Here is a 14,905-nt window from a genome sequence, read left to right as displayed (position 1 = left end):
ACATTTGTCAATGTTAAACTTCATTTGCCACCTCTCAGCCCATCTGCTCAACTTTTCCAGATCCTGTTGCAGCAGCATAGCGTCAGTAGTGTCCTTAACAATCCTGCCAACCTTTGTATCGTTTGCAAACTTGAACATTAAGCTTGATATACCATCATCAATATCATTTATAAATACAGAAAACAATAAAGGACCCAATACTGAATCCTGAGGGACTCCACTAATAACATTAGTCCATGATGAGCAGTGTCCATTAATTACCACTCTCTGTTTTCTCCCCCTCAACCACCCCTTTATCCATAGCAGCAATTTGCCTCCAATGCCACACTGCTCCAATTTGTGCAGCAGTCTTCCATGTGCAACAGTATCAAAAGCCTTTCTAAGATCCTAGTATACAATATCAAAGTTATTCCCTGCATCCAGTTCTTTTGTGACTGCATCATAGTATCCAATCAAATTGGTCAGGCAAGACTTCCCCTTAACAAAACCATGCTGTGTCCGAGCTATAACTGAAGTCTTGTCTAGATGATCCTGCAGTGCTTCTTTAACCAGGGCCTCCATTAATTTTCCTGGAACAGAAGTGAAACTCACAGGTCTATAATTACTTGTGTCAACCTTTGATCCTCCTTTGTGAATTGGGGTCACATTTGCACATCTTCAGTACATGGGTACCTCCCCTGAGTCCAAGGAAGCTGTCATAATTATGGCTAAGGGTTTGCTTACTTTCTTTGTTGCCTCCTTTAATATAACTGGATAGATCCCATCCACCCCAGGTGCCTTTCTTGTGTTTATCTTCAACAATTTCTCCTCCACTTTATTCTCAATTATTACAAGATTATTATTCCCCTCGCTGAATAACTCGTGTGTGAATGTTGATGCAAAATATTCATTTAGTTTGTTAGCTACCTGAGCGGGATCATCAACAGTTGAACTATCGATATCAAGTGGACCAATCTGATTCATCCCCTTCCTTCTAGAGTTTACAAAAGTAAAGAACTCTTTGCTGTTTTTCTTTGCATCCTTTGCCAAAGATCTCTCGTAATCTGCCTTCACCTGCCTAACCTCCTTTGTAACTTGGTTACAGATCAGCTTATATCTATCATAGGCTTCTGTGTCACAAGTTAATTTATATGTATCTCATGCATTTTGCTTCTCTGCCATATGTCTCATTAGTTCATCTGACATCCATTTAGGCCTAAACCTTGAACAATATTTCTTAATTGGTATGTAAAGCCTAGTAGCTTCCAAGATAAGTTCTTTGGATGCTTCCCATTTTGAATTTGAGTTCAGCAGGGTATATGTAGAAAAATGATACATCAAATTGGAGAAAACTTCTTCATCTACAAGTACAAGTACATTTTTAGTTTTATTTGGGTTATACCTATCCCTTCAAAAGTTGTGTGTTAAGAGACATTACTTTTCAGTCTGCCTACCACATATATAACTTCTAAAACACTGGACATCAAACATTGTTCTAGAATCAAAAAAATTTTTTATCCAGTTACCTATTTGAACAAATTTTGCTCTTGGTTATACATCTCCATTTGAATGGCTGGTCTTGGTGCATTTTAGCCTTAGTAGCTAACGCGCCAATAAAATCAAAACCAAACCATTTGAATGATCCCCATCTCCCTTTGAATTACAAGAGTAAGGAAAGAATGGATGTTCTCAGCAGACATGTGTAATTTGTTTATCTGCAAACTGGCCACAAAATGTGTATGAATTTTATAGATATTTCTGATATATTGGTTGAAAGGCATTCTTATTTTCATATTATAGGTGCTGAGAATCTGTGTTTAAAAAGACTATTGCTACAATATATTCTAAGAAAACTATTTATTATTAATAAAGACACACTGAATTTTTTTGCTTAAATTGTGAAAATTACAGTGTCTGGAGACTAGGCACCTGCAAGGTATTCTAAATGAGGTGTATAAGGTCTTGAATGGTTTGAGCAAGCTCAATGCTGATAGGATTCTTCCTCTTGATCAGATTTCTCACCTGAGGGGACATAAATTCAAATTGAGGAAAGGCAACTGTAGAATAGATGTGCAGAAATTTGATTTTTAACCAGTGGGTGGTTGATAGCTGGAATAAAATTCCACCTGCTGTAGTGGAGGTCAACAATTTAAATAAGTTCTGGGCAGAACTAGACAAACATTTGGAGTGAATGGGTGGGTGAAATAGGAAGGGTGTTTTTTTTTTTTGCTGATGCTATGTAAGCTTTCTTTCTTGCATCATATGGCTGTGCTAATGCTAAAAATAGTTTTCTTAGTTTGTATATAAATATAACAAAGTTAAAAATCCCAGCTGTGAATGAACCTGTTGATATTACCTTGTTTTTGAAATCTTTTTAATTTCTTAAACCTTACTTTTTCTTTAATTCTACATCACTGTAGTGCAAGTAAGTCGCTGTAAATATAAATTTATTTTTCCTAATTACATGCTGACATGAAACTATAGCTTACTATTGTTATTTTTTAATTTCAGAATGAAAATAAACTGTACCTATTTAATTTTCTTAATTGTAGATTCTCAAACACAAGATATGGACATATCTCCTGAAAGTTGTGACACTCCTACTAGCCAAACAGACTGCTATTCTCAGTCCAGAACACAGACTCCAGTGTCTTCCTCTACACATTCACAGCCCCACCTTCCATCCCCTAATATTCCTCAAGTGATTCAGCCTCCACAATCCCTTCAGTCAGTGACCCACTCTCAACCTCAGTCACATTTACTTTCACCTTCTCAAGTAACATTAGCCAATTTGCCAAAGCTCATCTCCCAACTTGCTGGTACAAAGGGACTACCAAACCTTTCAGAACTATCTCCTCAAGAAGGCAAGTTTGTAAAATGTTTTCTTCTTATATAATTTATTTCAATATTTTATTTATAAAATTCTGTATGACTTTTATTGTACTACATGGAAAATAACTTGTATTTAATTATATAAATTTAATTAAAAATAGCACTCAGAACTAAGAGATATGAAAATAAATAATGCAACACTAATCCCAGCTTATTAGACAGCAGTATAAACTATGTTATTTTAAGTTACAGTCTGTAATTTGTAAAGTGTGATTTCATAGTAACCGTAATACAGTTACTATGAAATCACACTTTACTGTTGCAGATTTGTAGTTTATGGATTTAATTTAAAAAAAAAAAGTCTACTTTTAAGTGTACATACTCAGTGTTCTCCTCAGAAAATTTTGCCAGCCGGGTGGGGAAGTGTAATACTTTGCAATATTATAAAATTTTCTGTTATTTATAAATGTGACTTAGTGATCCAGAGCAAAAATTAATTGCATAATTTAACATTATATGCTCATGTTGCATTGACCTTGATCACATAGTATGTTCGAATTAATACTGATCGAGATCAGTGAGCAATACAGCGAGAATCACTTAAATTTTAGTCGGGCGGTGTGCCCATTTGATAGGTCCTGGGCAGAACACTGCATACTCCTATAGAAATACATACCAAAATACTAAGTAGCATTTACAGTATATCATTCTATGTTAATATAATAACAATGGTGGCAGAAGTCAACTTAGATTTTATATGCAATTTCAAAGGTCAAGTAAAGAACAAATTTAACAACTTAATCAGATAAACACAAACAACACCTGCACTACTAACTTTAAACAAAGATAACAAAAACCAATAGAAAGAACAAAAATACCATTTAGCAGCTGTCAAAAAGCAGTCCGAACATCAGCTGGCTTCATTGTCAATTTTTTATAATAGGAGAGTATGAGATAAGATATGATGGATATAATTAATTTTATTAAAAGTTAGCGCTGTGACTCTGTAAAGCAGGCCTGGCCAGCCCATGGGCCGCATGCGGCCTCCACATTATTTTTTGCAGCCCAACAGATGATTTTTATGCTACTGACGACATCAGTTGGAAATCATTCACTAGCTGTACTTCCCTGAATCCCCACCACTCATTCCCTTCTTATGTGACAGTGGAAAAAATATGTGACAGCAGAAAAGTATCTCAAATTAAGATTTTTTGCAAAAAAAAAAAAATTGCGAGCGCCTTCGGTTCCACATATGTTTGTGAAACTTTCTTTTCAAAAATGAAATTTATTAAAAGTAAATCTCGAGCTTCAATAACAAATCAATTTAGATGTGCAACTACCAATATTGAAGTAGATTTTTAAAAAAATTGAGTAATTGCAAAGAAAAGCAAATATCTCATTGATGTAGATGTAAAATAATAGTGAATGAATAAAATAAATTTTAATTGCATTTGATTTTTTATTTTTAAAAGATTGTTTTATTTTATATGTGGCTGCAGGAAATTGTAGTTCGTCAAAGTGGCCCCTTGGAAAATTTGTAGTTCATCAAGGTGGCCCGCAGAACGATTTGGGTTCTCCAGGCCTGCTGTGTAAAACATTAAGAGAAAAAAGAAAAGAAATAATTTAACTGTATATCAGCTGAAGTAGGATTGCTAAACCATAGAGCAGGGATTCCCAAAGTGGTCGGTAGCGACCTACAGGGGGATCTTTGGGAACGTTTGAGGAGTTTTTAGTTCTAATAAAGCCACTGGTGGTCAGTAAGATTATTTTAGGGGTCTTTAAAGAAACTATTTCCTCACAAAGATAATTCTAGAAATCTAGAATTAGTATACGAAACAAGTCGTTAACTCGTGCAGTCAGCAAAGTGGCTTAGGGTGGAATCATAATATTGTCACCTCATGTGAGGAAGTCAAATGTATGGGGGGGGGAGCTATATTTCCTGTTTTGTTTATTGGTCGGAGACAAACAGTTGTTAATGACTGTAGTCGCAAGATAATGCGTTGGCCTTCAAGGCCGATTCACGTCCTCACAAGTTCGCAGTTTCCTGTTTGAGCAGAAAATTTCGTACGGTGTGAGTTTTCTGTTACACTGACAGAAGAAGATAGAGGAAATTATAATAGAAACATGTCCAGTCACAAAGACACTCAGAGAGCCAAAGGAGGAAAATAGACCAACAGTATTACAATTTAAAAATTTAGAGGAGGAACAAGTCGATCATTTCAGTTTGTACAACTCATAACAATTTCTAACAAGTTCAATTTTTAGCATTGTGAAGTTGTTTTTGTTATTAAATTTAATTTAAAATATTTTTGTTTGTATTGTGACCAAATAAATCCTTATTTGGTTAAATCCGTAACCCCTTCATGGATTATCCCGAGATATCTCGTTTTTAGTTTTAAAAGTTATTTGGGACTACCCAAAATATCTCAGGATACAATAATACCCGAGGCAAACAATATAATACCTCCAAATTTAGGATTGAAACATATTTTCTCGGAATTTTCTTACGTCTGGCAGCAGATGACTGGCTTTCATTTTACTTATATTTACTCATTGTACAGCAGTGTCAGAACAGTAGTTCGCATTCCTATGTGTCGCCAGTAAGCAAAATAAAATTTGCCATCCTAAATGCTGAATACTGATAAGCATTAACCAATTAGAAATCTATATCGAAAAATATTTCGGCGCCCTCTTGAACTGACTCCCGTAAACGGCACCTATCCACTTGTGGTGGCCGTGTTCAGAACGTAGTTAGTTCACAATTATTGCTTGTGGTGGGAGGTTACTACTTGTGCATTCCACTTGATTTTTTAAATTTATTTATATAATGAGTAGTGAAGAGTGTTTTTCTGTTCCTTTCTTTTAGCTGAAACGCTAATTTATTTAAAAAATCTGTATAATTTGCACACTTTTTGGCATACAAGAGATAACTCGGGGATAGCCCAAATGGGTTAATTACTCCCATGTATTTTCTACTAAAAAATTTATAAAAAATACAAAAAAAATTATACAGTTAGTATTCGCATGATGCATACTTTTAGTCTGTAAAATAAAAAAAGTCGATCCGTTATGGCACATTTTCAGGAAAAAAATGTTCCGGGAAGGGTAAAACTTAGTATTTCAACTTTCCTTAAACATACAATTAATTTTTCCTTACTGCTGACTGAATTTCGAAATTGTGTATTTTGCCCCTGTATGCCATCCTTAATTAGATTTTATTGGAAATTGAATTCTACTTTATTCATCAGTAAGTACATCTTAAAACGATTTTCATCTTCTAAGTCCTGCAAAAAATGATGGAATTCGCCTTTTTCTGTTCTCTTCCAGTTTGTCATGTATCCATTGCTTACTCCCTTTTGTTTTCTCGGCCAGGGCCCCAAAATTAAATATGGCCAGGGGCCTATTTCATCCTTAATCCACCTCTGTTCTCGGCTAAAAGAAAATCATTTTCTAAATTTTCAAAATCAGAAGAAGAGGATGAAGTGTTTCAATTCATTTCACTTCAGCTTTCCCCAAAGAAAACAACACATATATAACATAGTGTGGTAGTAATGTGTCTCCTATGACCGACTTCACAGTTTACACTGAACAGTGTGTTTACAGTCAAATGGCACCGGGGGGGGGTCTCCGAGTGACACAACGTGGGGGCGACAATCACTGTATGCCCTTGAAAGCGTAGATTGTTTTAGTTAGCGTCCAATCAGATTTTCTTTCTAGTGTCAGTAGATATTTTCGTTCTGCAGTTTTTGGGAGTGGATTATTCATTTTGTTTTAATAGAGTCTTATTAAAATTATTTTAGTAAGAGTTCGAGTTGTGTTGAAATAATTTCTTACAGAAAACTCCTAATTATCGTGTCTGACACAAAAAAGAAGTGTCGTAAATATTTGATAGAATGTTTAAATTTCGGGTTTGTACCTTCTCCCAGTAATGAAACAAAAACAATGTGTCTTTTATGTGAGAAAACGTTTAGTAATGATGCTATGAAACCTTCAAAAATGAAAGAACATTTAAAAAAACAGGATAATGATAAAAGCAACAAAGACCTTGAATATTTCAGATAAAGACCTTGAAAGAATCATTTCGTGTTGCATTTTGTGGTGATTTTTGTCAGTCCACGGATGCAAGTTACTCCCATGTGAGAACTTGTTAAAAAAGTAAGCCAATAAGGAATACTCAGCCCTCTACTTTCCTGCTTGTTAAGTTATATTTCGAATAGAAAACATATGATTATTATCAGACAGGAAATTTCAAGGGAATTTATTCCATCTGAAGGAGTGTCAAAAGGATCATCTGTTGGGCCTCTTTTATTCACCATCTTTGTCAGTGACCTACCGCAATTTGTTGAGGAAGGTGGTATTAAGATGTTAATTTTTGCTGATGATGTTAGCATTAGCATTAGTAGAGGCATTTGATGCAAGAAAGCAAGCTTATGCAGCATCAGCCAAAAAAAAAAAATAAAGTAAAATAAATAAATAAAAAATAACCACTTCCACTTCACCCCTCTGTTCGTTCAATATACCTGTCCAGCTGAGCCATAAACTTATTTAGGCTATCAACTTCCACGAAAAGGGATGGACGTCTGTTCCACCTACCAACCACCCGCTGGCTAAAGGCAAATTTCCGCACATCTATCCTACCTCTGTCTTTCCTCAATTTGAATTTATGCCCTCTCAGGTGATTATTCTGAGCAAGAGGAAGAATCCCATCAGCACTAAGCATGCTCAAACCATTCAAGGCTTTGTACACCTCTATCAGATCACCTCGCTGGTGCCTAGTCTCCAGACACTGTAATTCGCAAAACTTAAGCCTTTCTTCGTAAGAGCACCCCTTTGTTCCATTCACTAATCAACAGCAGCTCTACATCCTTCTTGAAATGAGGCCTCCAGGCCTGTATACAGTACTCTAGGTGTGGCCTGACCATTGCCTTATACAAGGGAATAATCACCTCCTTATCCCTGCTAGAAAAATTCCTATATATCATTGACAATACACCATGAGCTACTCTTGCAGCCCGTCTGCACTGCTCAGAGAACTCCATATCTGCCTGCACAGCCACCCCCAGGTCCCTTTCATTCTCTACCACTATCAGTGTAGTACCACAGAGTTGATACGTTGCTCTGGGGTTGCTGTTTCCCATATGTAGTACTTTACATTTGTCAATGTTAAACTTCATTTGCCACCTCTCAGCCCATCCGCTCAACCTTTCCAGATCCTGTTGCAGCAGCATAGTGTCAGTAGTGTCCTTGACAACCCTGCCAACCTTCGTATCGTCTGCAAACTTGGACATTAGGCTTGATATACCATCATCAATATCATTTATAAATACAGAAAACAATAAAGGACCCAATACTGAATCCTGAGGGACTCCACTAATAACATTAGTCCATGATGAGCAGTGTCCATTAATTACCACTCTCTGTCTTCTCCCCCTCAACCACCCCTTTATCCATAGCAGCAATTTGCCTCCAATGCCACACTGCTCCAATTTGTGCAGAGTCTTCCATGTGCAACAGTATCAAAAGCCTTTCTAAGATCCAAGTATACAATATCAAAGTTATTCCCTGCATCCAGTTCTTTTGTGACTGCATCATAGTATCCAATCAAATTGGTCAGGCAAGACTTCCCCTTAACAAAACCATGCTGTGTCCGAGCTATAACTGAAGTCTTGTCTAGATGATCCTGCAGTGCTTCTTTAACCAGTGCCTCCATTAATTTTCCTGGAACAGAAGTTAAACTCACAGGTCTATAATTACTTGTGTCAGCCTTTGATCCTCCCTTGTGAATTGGGGTCACATTTGCATATCTCCAGTCCATGGGTACCTCCCCTGAGTCCAAGGAAGCTCTCATAATTATGGCTAAGGGTTTGCTTACTTCCTTTGCTGCCTCCTTTAATATAACTGGATAGATCCCATCCACCCCAGGTGCCTTTCTTGTGTTTATCTTCAACAATTTCTCCTCCACTTTATGGCCCCGAGTGCCAAGCGAGTGATCAAAGCGAATTTCAAAGCGCCTTCTCTAGAGTTAATAGATTTCAGAGAAATTTCAAGTGTTCATTTGCTAAGTTATTTATTTTCAGCTCTTCTAAATAAAGAAGTAAGCTTTTCAAAAGAAAGGAAAGGTACCTTTCTTCTTCTTGTATATAGAAATAACATACATAACACACTAATCGCTTGGTCAATGGTGGCACCGCTCCTGCCTCCACGTGGCGGGGCCGGGAACCTGGAGGAAAAGTTATCCTCTGGGGCTAAAAGGAGCAACCATGGATTATGACAACTTTCTAGTACTTGAGCCTAGACGCTCATGTCCTGACTTAAATGAACCCGAACGTGACGAATCACTATCTAAGAGACTACGCAAAAATGAGAATCAGCAGGAATATCCAGCGTTCCTCATATTACATTCTCTTTCTGCCAAACCTGTGAGTTCACTTTCGCCATTTCTAATCCAGAAATGTTTGGAAAGTGTGTCTGGTTCACCGAAAATGGTGAAAAGACTCCGATCTGGAGATCTTCTAGTCGAAACAACTAAGCACCAGCGTTCTCAGTCTCTACTGAAATTATCAACTTTCGGCGGAATACCAGTACAGGTCACCCCTCATGCCACTTTAAATAGTTCCAAAGGAGTAATAGCAGAATGGGACCTGATGAATGTCACTGAAGCTGAGATAGTGGAAGAACTAAAAGATCAAAAGTAGTTCAAGCAAAGCGGATAATAATTAAAAAAGATGGTGAACTTGTTCCCACTAGGAATATTATCCTCACATTTAGTACACCAACCTTACTATCATGTGTCAAAGCCCTTAATTGCCGAATACGTCCCTACATTCCGAACCCAATCAGATGTTTCAAGTGTCAAAAATTTGGACACTCGCAAACAGTATGTCGAGGAGCATCATCCCCAAATATTGCACAACAACCATGCTCAAGAAATATGGACATTGATGCTGGTACCCTGCATGATGAGACAATATTAAATTTACATGCAGAAGATGATATGGACATTGGGCGTCCTAACTTCCCAAAAAAGAAAAGATGAAACCAGAACGACACAAGCAGGTTGGATATAAAAAACAGACAGAACCATACCCAATCCCAAAAACTAAATAATGCAGAATATTATACAGTGGAACTGTAGAGGTCTACGAAGCAATATATTTGATATTTATGACCTAATCAAACAGCACAGTCCAATCAGCCTCTGCTTGCAAGAAACCAATCTAACCCCGCAGGTGACTCCAATGATTAAAAATTTTAGTATCTATCAACAAGACAGAAGCAATACTAACTCAACCAGAAGAGGCGTAGTCATACTAGTTGACAACAAAGTTCCTACAAAACAGATCTCCCTGCAGACCACATTAGAAGCTGTAGCCGTACGTATTGTTTTAAATTTTACTTTAACCATTGTCTCTGTATACCTTTCGCCAAACAAAGAATTCACTGCAAAAGAACTGGAGGACCTTATAAAGCAGCTTCCATCTCCTTTCATTCTACTAGGAGATTTCAATGGGCACCACACTATGTGGGGATCTCCCCAGATAGACAAACGAGGAAAACTTATTGAAACAGTTCTTGACAGCCAGAATCTCACATTATTAAATACTGGCGCTGACACTTATATTCATTTTCCCACTGGAGTATCTACTGCCATAGACTTATCAATATGTTCCCCAAAACTATTCCCAATCATTCAGTGGATAGTTTCAAGTAACCCACTAAACAGTGACCATTACCCAATTATTTGCAAATTGCAAACAAACAGAACCACACATATAGCCAGCCGCATAAAATGGAAATTTTCAAAAGCAGATTGGAACAAGTTCACAGATTCAATTTCCTTTAATAATGAAGTCATCAAAAGCCAGTCCATAGATAAAGTTACCGACCACATTACTGCACAGATAATAACAGCTGCAACCTGTGCTATACCAAAAACTACAGCCGGTCCTCGCAGACATGCCAATATCTGGTGGAATGATGCATGCCGTGATGCTAAAAAAGAAAAGAATAAAGCATGGAATCGATTTCGCAAGTGTCCAACAACTGACAACCTGATTAATTTTAAGAAACTTAAAGCAAAGGCACGTTATGTGCAGAAAAAAGCGAAAAAAGACTCTTGGATCCGGTTCGCTTCCACTATTACTAAAAATACAGAGATTAGAAAAATCTGGAATAAAATTAAAAAGCTGAATGGTAAACTGTTCCCCGAATCAATGCCCATTATAAGCTGGAAAGGTAAAGACTTCTCCTCTCCAATAGAAATTGCAAATGCCCTGGCAGATTGCTTTTTCCAAATGTCTGCAGCATCAGCATATGAGTCTACTTTTAAACAGCTAAAAGCTAATGCAGAAAAGCATAACCTGAACTTCAATACAAAGGCAACTCCTCCATATAATCAACCTTTTACACCATTTGAACTAGAGAGCTCTAAATAGGTCGGGTGATAGTGCACCAGGGCCTGATGGGATATACTATATAATGCTTAAACATTTAAACAAACAAGCTTTGAATTCATTACTAATATACTTCAACCGGGTATTCTCAGATGGCTACTTTCCTCTTTCTTGGCGTCACTCAATAGTTCTAGCCTTTGCTAAACCTGGAAAGGATCAATCAGATCCACGAAACTATCGGCCAATATCTCTCAGCAGTTGCCTTGGTAAGACACTAGAAAAAATGATCCACGCCCGTTTAGTATGGTATCTAGAATCTCATTCGGTGATGAATAAGAATCAGTACGGATTTCGGAAAAATTAGTCAACTCTAGACCTTATGGTCAAGGCAGAATCCAACATACATACGCAATGCTTTTATCCGTAAAGAATATCTAGTCATGATTTGCTTGGATATCGAAAAAGCCTTTGATACCACCTGGCAGTACGGCATACTTCAAAATCTGTATGCCACAGGGCTCCGGGGTCATCTACCCCTTATCATACAGAGTTTTCTAGAAAACAGGACCTTTCAAGTGTGTTACTGCAATTCACTCTCCCGTACATTTGTCCAAGAAGAAGGGGGTCCCACAAGGATCAGTTCTAAGTGCAACGCTCTTTGCGGTTAGGCTAAATAATGCAACAGAAAATATTCCGGCTAATGTTGACACCTATTTATATGCAGATGATCTTACTATATCCTATTATTCACAAAGCATGCGCTCCATTGAGCGACAATTGCAGCTCTCGATAAACAAGAGTCGTGGGCATCCCGCAATGGCTATTGTCTCTCTGCAACAAAAACAACTGCTATCCATTTTTGCAAAAAGCGTCAGCTCCATCCAGATCCGGAGCTAATATTAGGAACCCAAAAAATACCACTTAGCAAAAGTATCCGGTTCTTGGGCCTTATACTTGACACCAAACTTACCTTTCAGGCACATATACGACAAATACGAACTCAGTGCATGAAAAAGATAAATATCCTCAAAGTTATCTCTTCCATGACATGGGGAGCCGATCGCTTCACTCTTCTACATCTATATCGAACCTTAATAAGATCTCGTCTAGATTATGGAGCTCCAGCTTATGATTCTGCACGAAAGACAGCATTGGCTTGGCTCAATCCGGTCCAGCATAGTGCTCTCAGGATTGCCTTAGGGGCCTTTAAGACATCCCCAGTGCAAAGTATGTATATAGATGCCAATGAACCTCCACTACATCTTAGGAGAAAAGTATTGCTTCTTAGTTATGCAGTCAAATTACGTAGTCACCCGTCTCATCCCATCTGGACATATCTTTTTGAACCGCAGTGGGAAAACTTATATAGAAATAAACCCAACAAAAACAAACCTGCTGGTATTCGGCTACAAGAGGTAACTCAAAATTGGAACATCTACCTTGGAAATATCTTTCAAGCTACAGATATTTCCCAGGTAGTACAAGCACCATGGGCAATGTATATACCTCATTGCGACAACTATTTTTTTCAGTGGGGAAAACACTCCTTATCGAACCACAATCTTAGACAACTACATGCAAATCACGCATTGACCAATGCTCACAGTCTTCAGATATACACGGACGGCTCCAAAATTGATATATCCGTGGGAGCTGCAGTAATGAGTCCTACATGCACTGTCTCTGTCCAATTACCACTTGAATGCAGTGTTTTTACGGCCGAACTATACGCAATAAAAATGGCTTTAAAACATCCTTAACGATGTTCCAAACACCCAAGTAATAATATATACAGATTCTTTAAGTGCGGTGAATGCCCTACAGAATAAATCACAACATTTGCATCCACTTCTCTCACAAATCAGGTCACAGTTATGCCAAGTCAACAAAAATAAGCGGACTGTCACTTTTTGCTGGATACCGAGCCATGTTGAAATTCCAGGAAATGAACGTGCAGACGAAGCAGCAAAACACCCCACTTGTTTCGATTCCATCCCAGTTCCTTTTTCTGATTATAAACCAGTCATACGGCGGATATGTACTGAGATGTGGTCTGATATGTGGCATAATCAAACAGGTAACAAACTTCTTGAAATAAAACACAATCCACAGCTGTGGAGATCCAGTTAGCGATCAAACAGGCAGGAAGAGGTCGTGCTGGCAAGAGCACGAATTGGCCATACACATCTTACACACCTATTCCTACTACTAGGAGAAGATCCTCCACTTTGCCCGCATTGTAGTTCCATACTTACTGTAAAACATATTATCATTGAGTGTACACATTATCATTCAGCTAGAATCACATGTTTCAGATCTTTAATTAGCTCACAAACACCTCTGCAACTAAGCCACATACTTGGAAAGGATGCCACTTTATCAGAACTGTTCACTTTTCTAAAAATGATCAACGCATACAATCACTTCTAGAATAGTCTACTTTCCTATATTGACAAACACTCCAAAGTAACAGGCGCAATATGGTCATAGCAGCCCTTGCGCCAATAAATCCCACTCCAACAACAACAACCTCCACTTTACTCTCAGTTATTACAAGATTCTTTAGCTTACTGCTAGAGTTGAATACACCTCTGGCATTCCCCTCGCTGAATAACTCCTCATGTGTGTTTGTCGATGCAAAATATTCATTTAGTTTGTTAGCTACCTGAGCAGGGTCATCAACAGTTTACCCATTGATATCAAGTGGACCAATCTGATTCATCCCCTTCCTTCTAGAGTTTACATAAGTAAAGAACTCTTTGCTGTTTTTCTTCGCATTCCTTGCCAAGGATCTCTCGTAATCTGCCTTCGCCTGCCTAACCTCCTTTGTAACTTGGTTACAGATCAACTTGTATCTATCATAGGCTTCTGTGTCACGTGTTAATTTGTATGTATCCTATGCATTTTTCTTCTCTGCTATATGCCTCATTAGTTCATCTGACATCCATTTAGGCCTAAACCTTGAACAATATTTCTTAGTTGGTATGTAAAACCTAGTAGCTTCCTAGATAAGTTCTTTGAATGCTTCCCATTTTGAATTTGCTGTTGGTAACATCATCAGTTGATCCCACTGTATAGAATTTAAATACTGTCTCAGTCCACCGTAGTCGCCTTTACGAAAGCAATACCCCTTCCCTTTACCCCTAATGGTAGTTACCTCTTTGAGTAACTCCCACTTCAGAACACTGTGATCATTGCCACCTAGTGGTTCATTTATCTGCAGATTCTTAATGCATGAAGAATCACTACTGATAATCAAATCAAGAGTATTACTCCCTCTAGTTGCCTCCCGAACATGCTGATGTAGAAAACAATCACCCAATAAATCCACAAAAGCCTTGCTAGTGTGTGAGTGACCAGCTCCAAAATTCCAGTCAATATCTGGGAAATTAAAATCCCCCATTATAAGACTCTCTGATTTACTGGCCCACTCTATTTCTCTGTACAGTTTCTTATTATACTCATCAGAGTCATTAGGCCTATAGCACATTCCTACTCTCAATTTTGATCTCCCAATGCTTATGTCACACCAAACTGACTCGACACTGCACTGTCCAGCGATGTCGACTGGCTTCACTTCCTTGGATTTTATGTGTTTCTTAACTAATAGCATAACCCCTTCTCCCTTCCTATCCTGTCTATCCTTTCTGTAGACATTGTACTCCCTAAATTCCAGTTCTGCATTCCTTATATCTGTGTGA

General features: G+C 37.9%; 1 protein-coding gene across 4 annotated transcripts in view; it reads left to right on the top strand.

The window, feature by feature from the left end:
* wcy (WW domain-containing adapter protein with coiled-coil wacky) overlaps window positions 1-14,905 on the top strand; it is a 252,625-nt gene that overhangs the window by 179,513 nt on the left and 58,207 nt on the right. For all 4 annotated transcript variants that reach the window (XM_090388071.1, XM_090388070.1, XM_090388074.1 and 1 more), the window contains exon 8: window positions 2,532-2,843. In XM_090388071.1, coding sequence (XP_090244197.1) covers window positions 2,532-2,843 — 312 coding nt within the window. The remainder of the gene's footprint in view (window positions 1-2,531; window positions 2,844-14,905) is intronic.

Source organism: Mastigoproctus giganteus, chromosome 13 (assembly GCF_048544385.1).
Source record: "Mastigoproctus giganteus isolate SK-2022 chromosome 13, ASM4854438v1, whole genome shotgun sequence".
Classification (NCBI taxonomy): Eukaryota; Metazoa; Arthropoda; class Arachnida; order Uropygi; family Thelyphonidae; genus Mastigoproctus; species Mastigoproctus giganteus.
The sequence above is the reverse complement of the archived record's forward strand: the minus strand, read 5'-3'. Positions and strand labels throughout refer to the sequence as shown.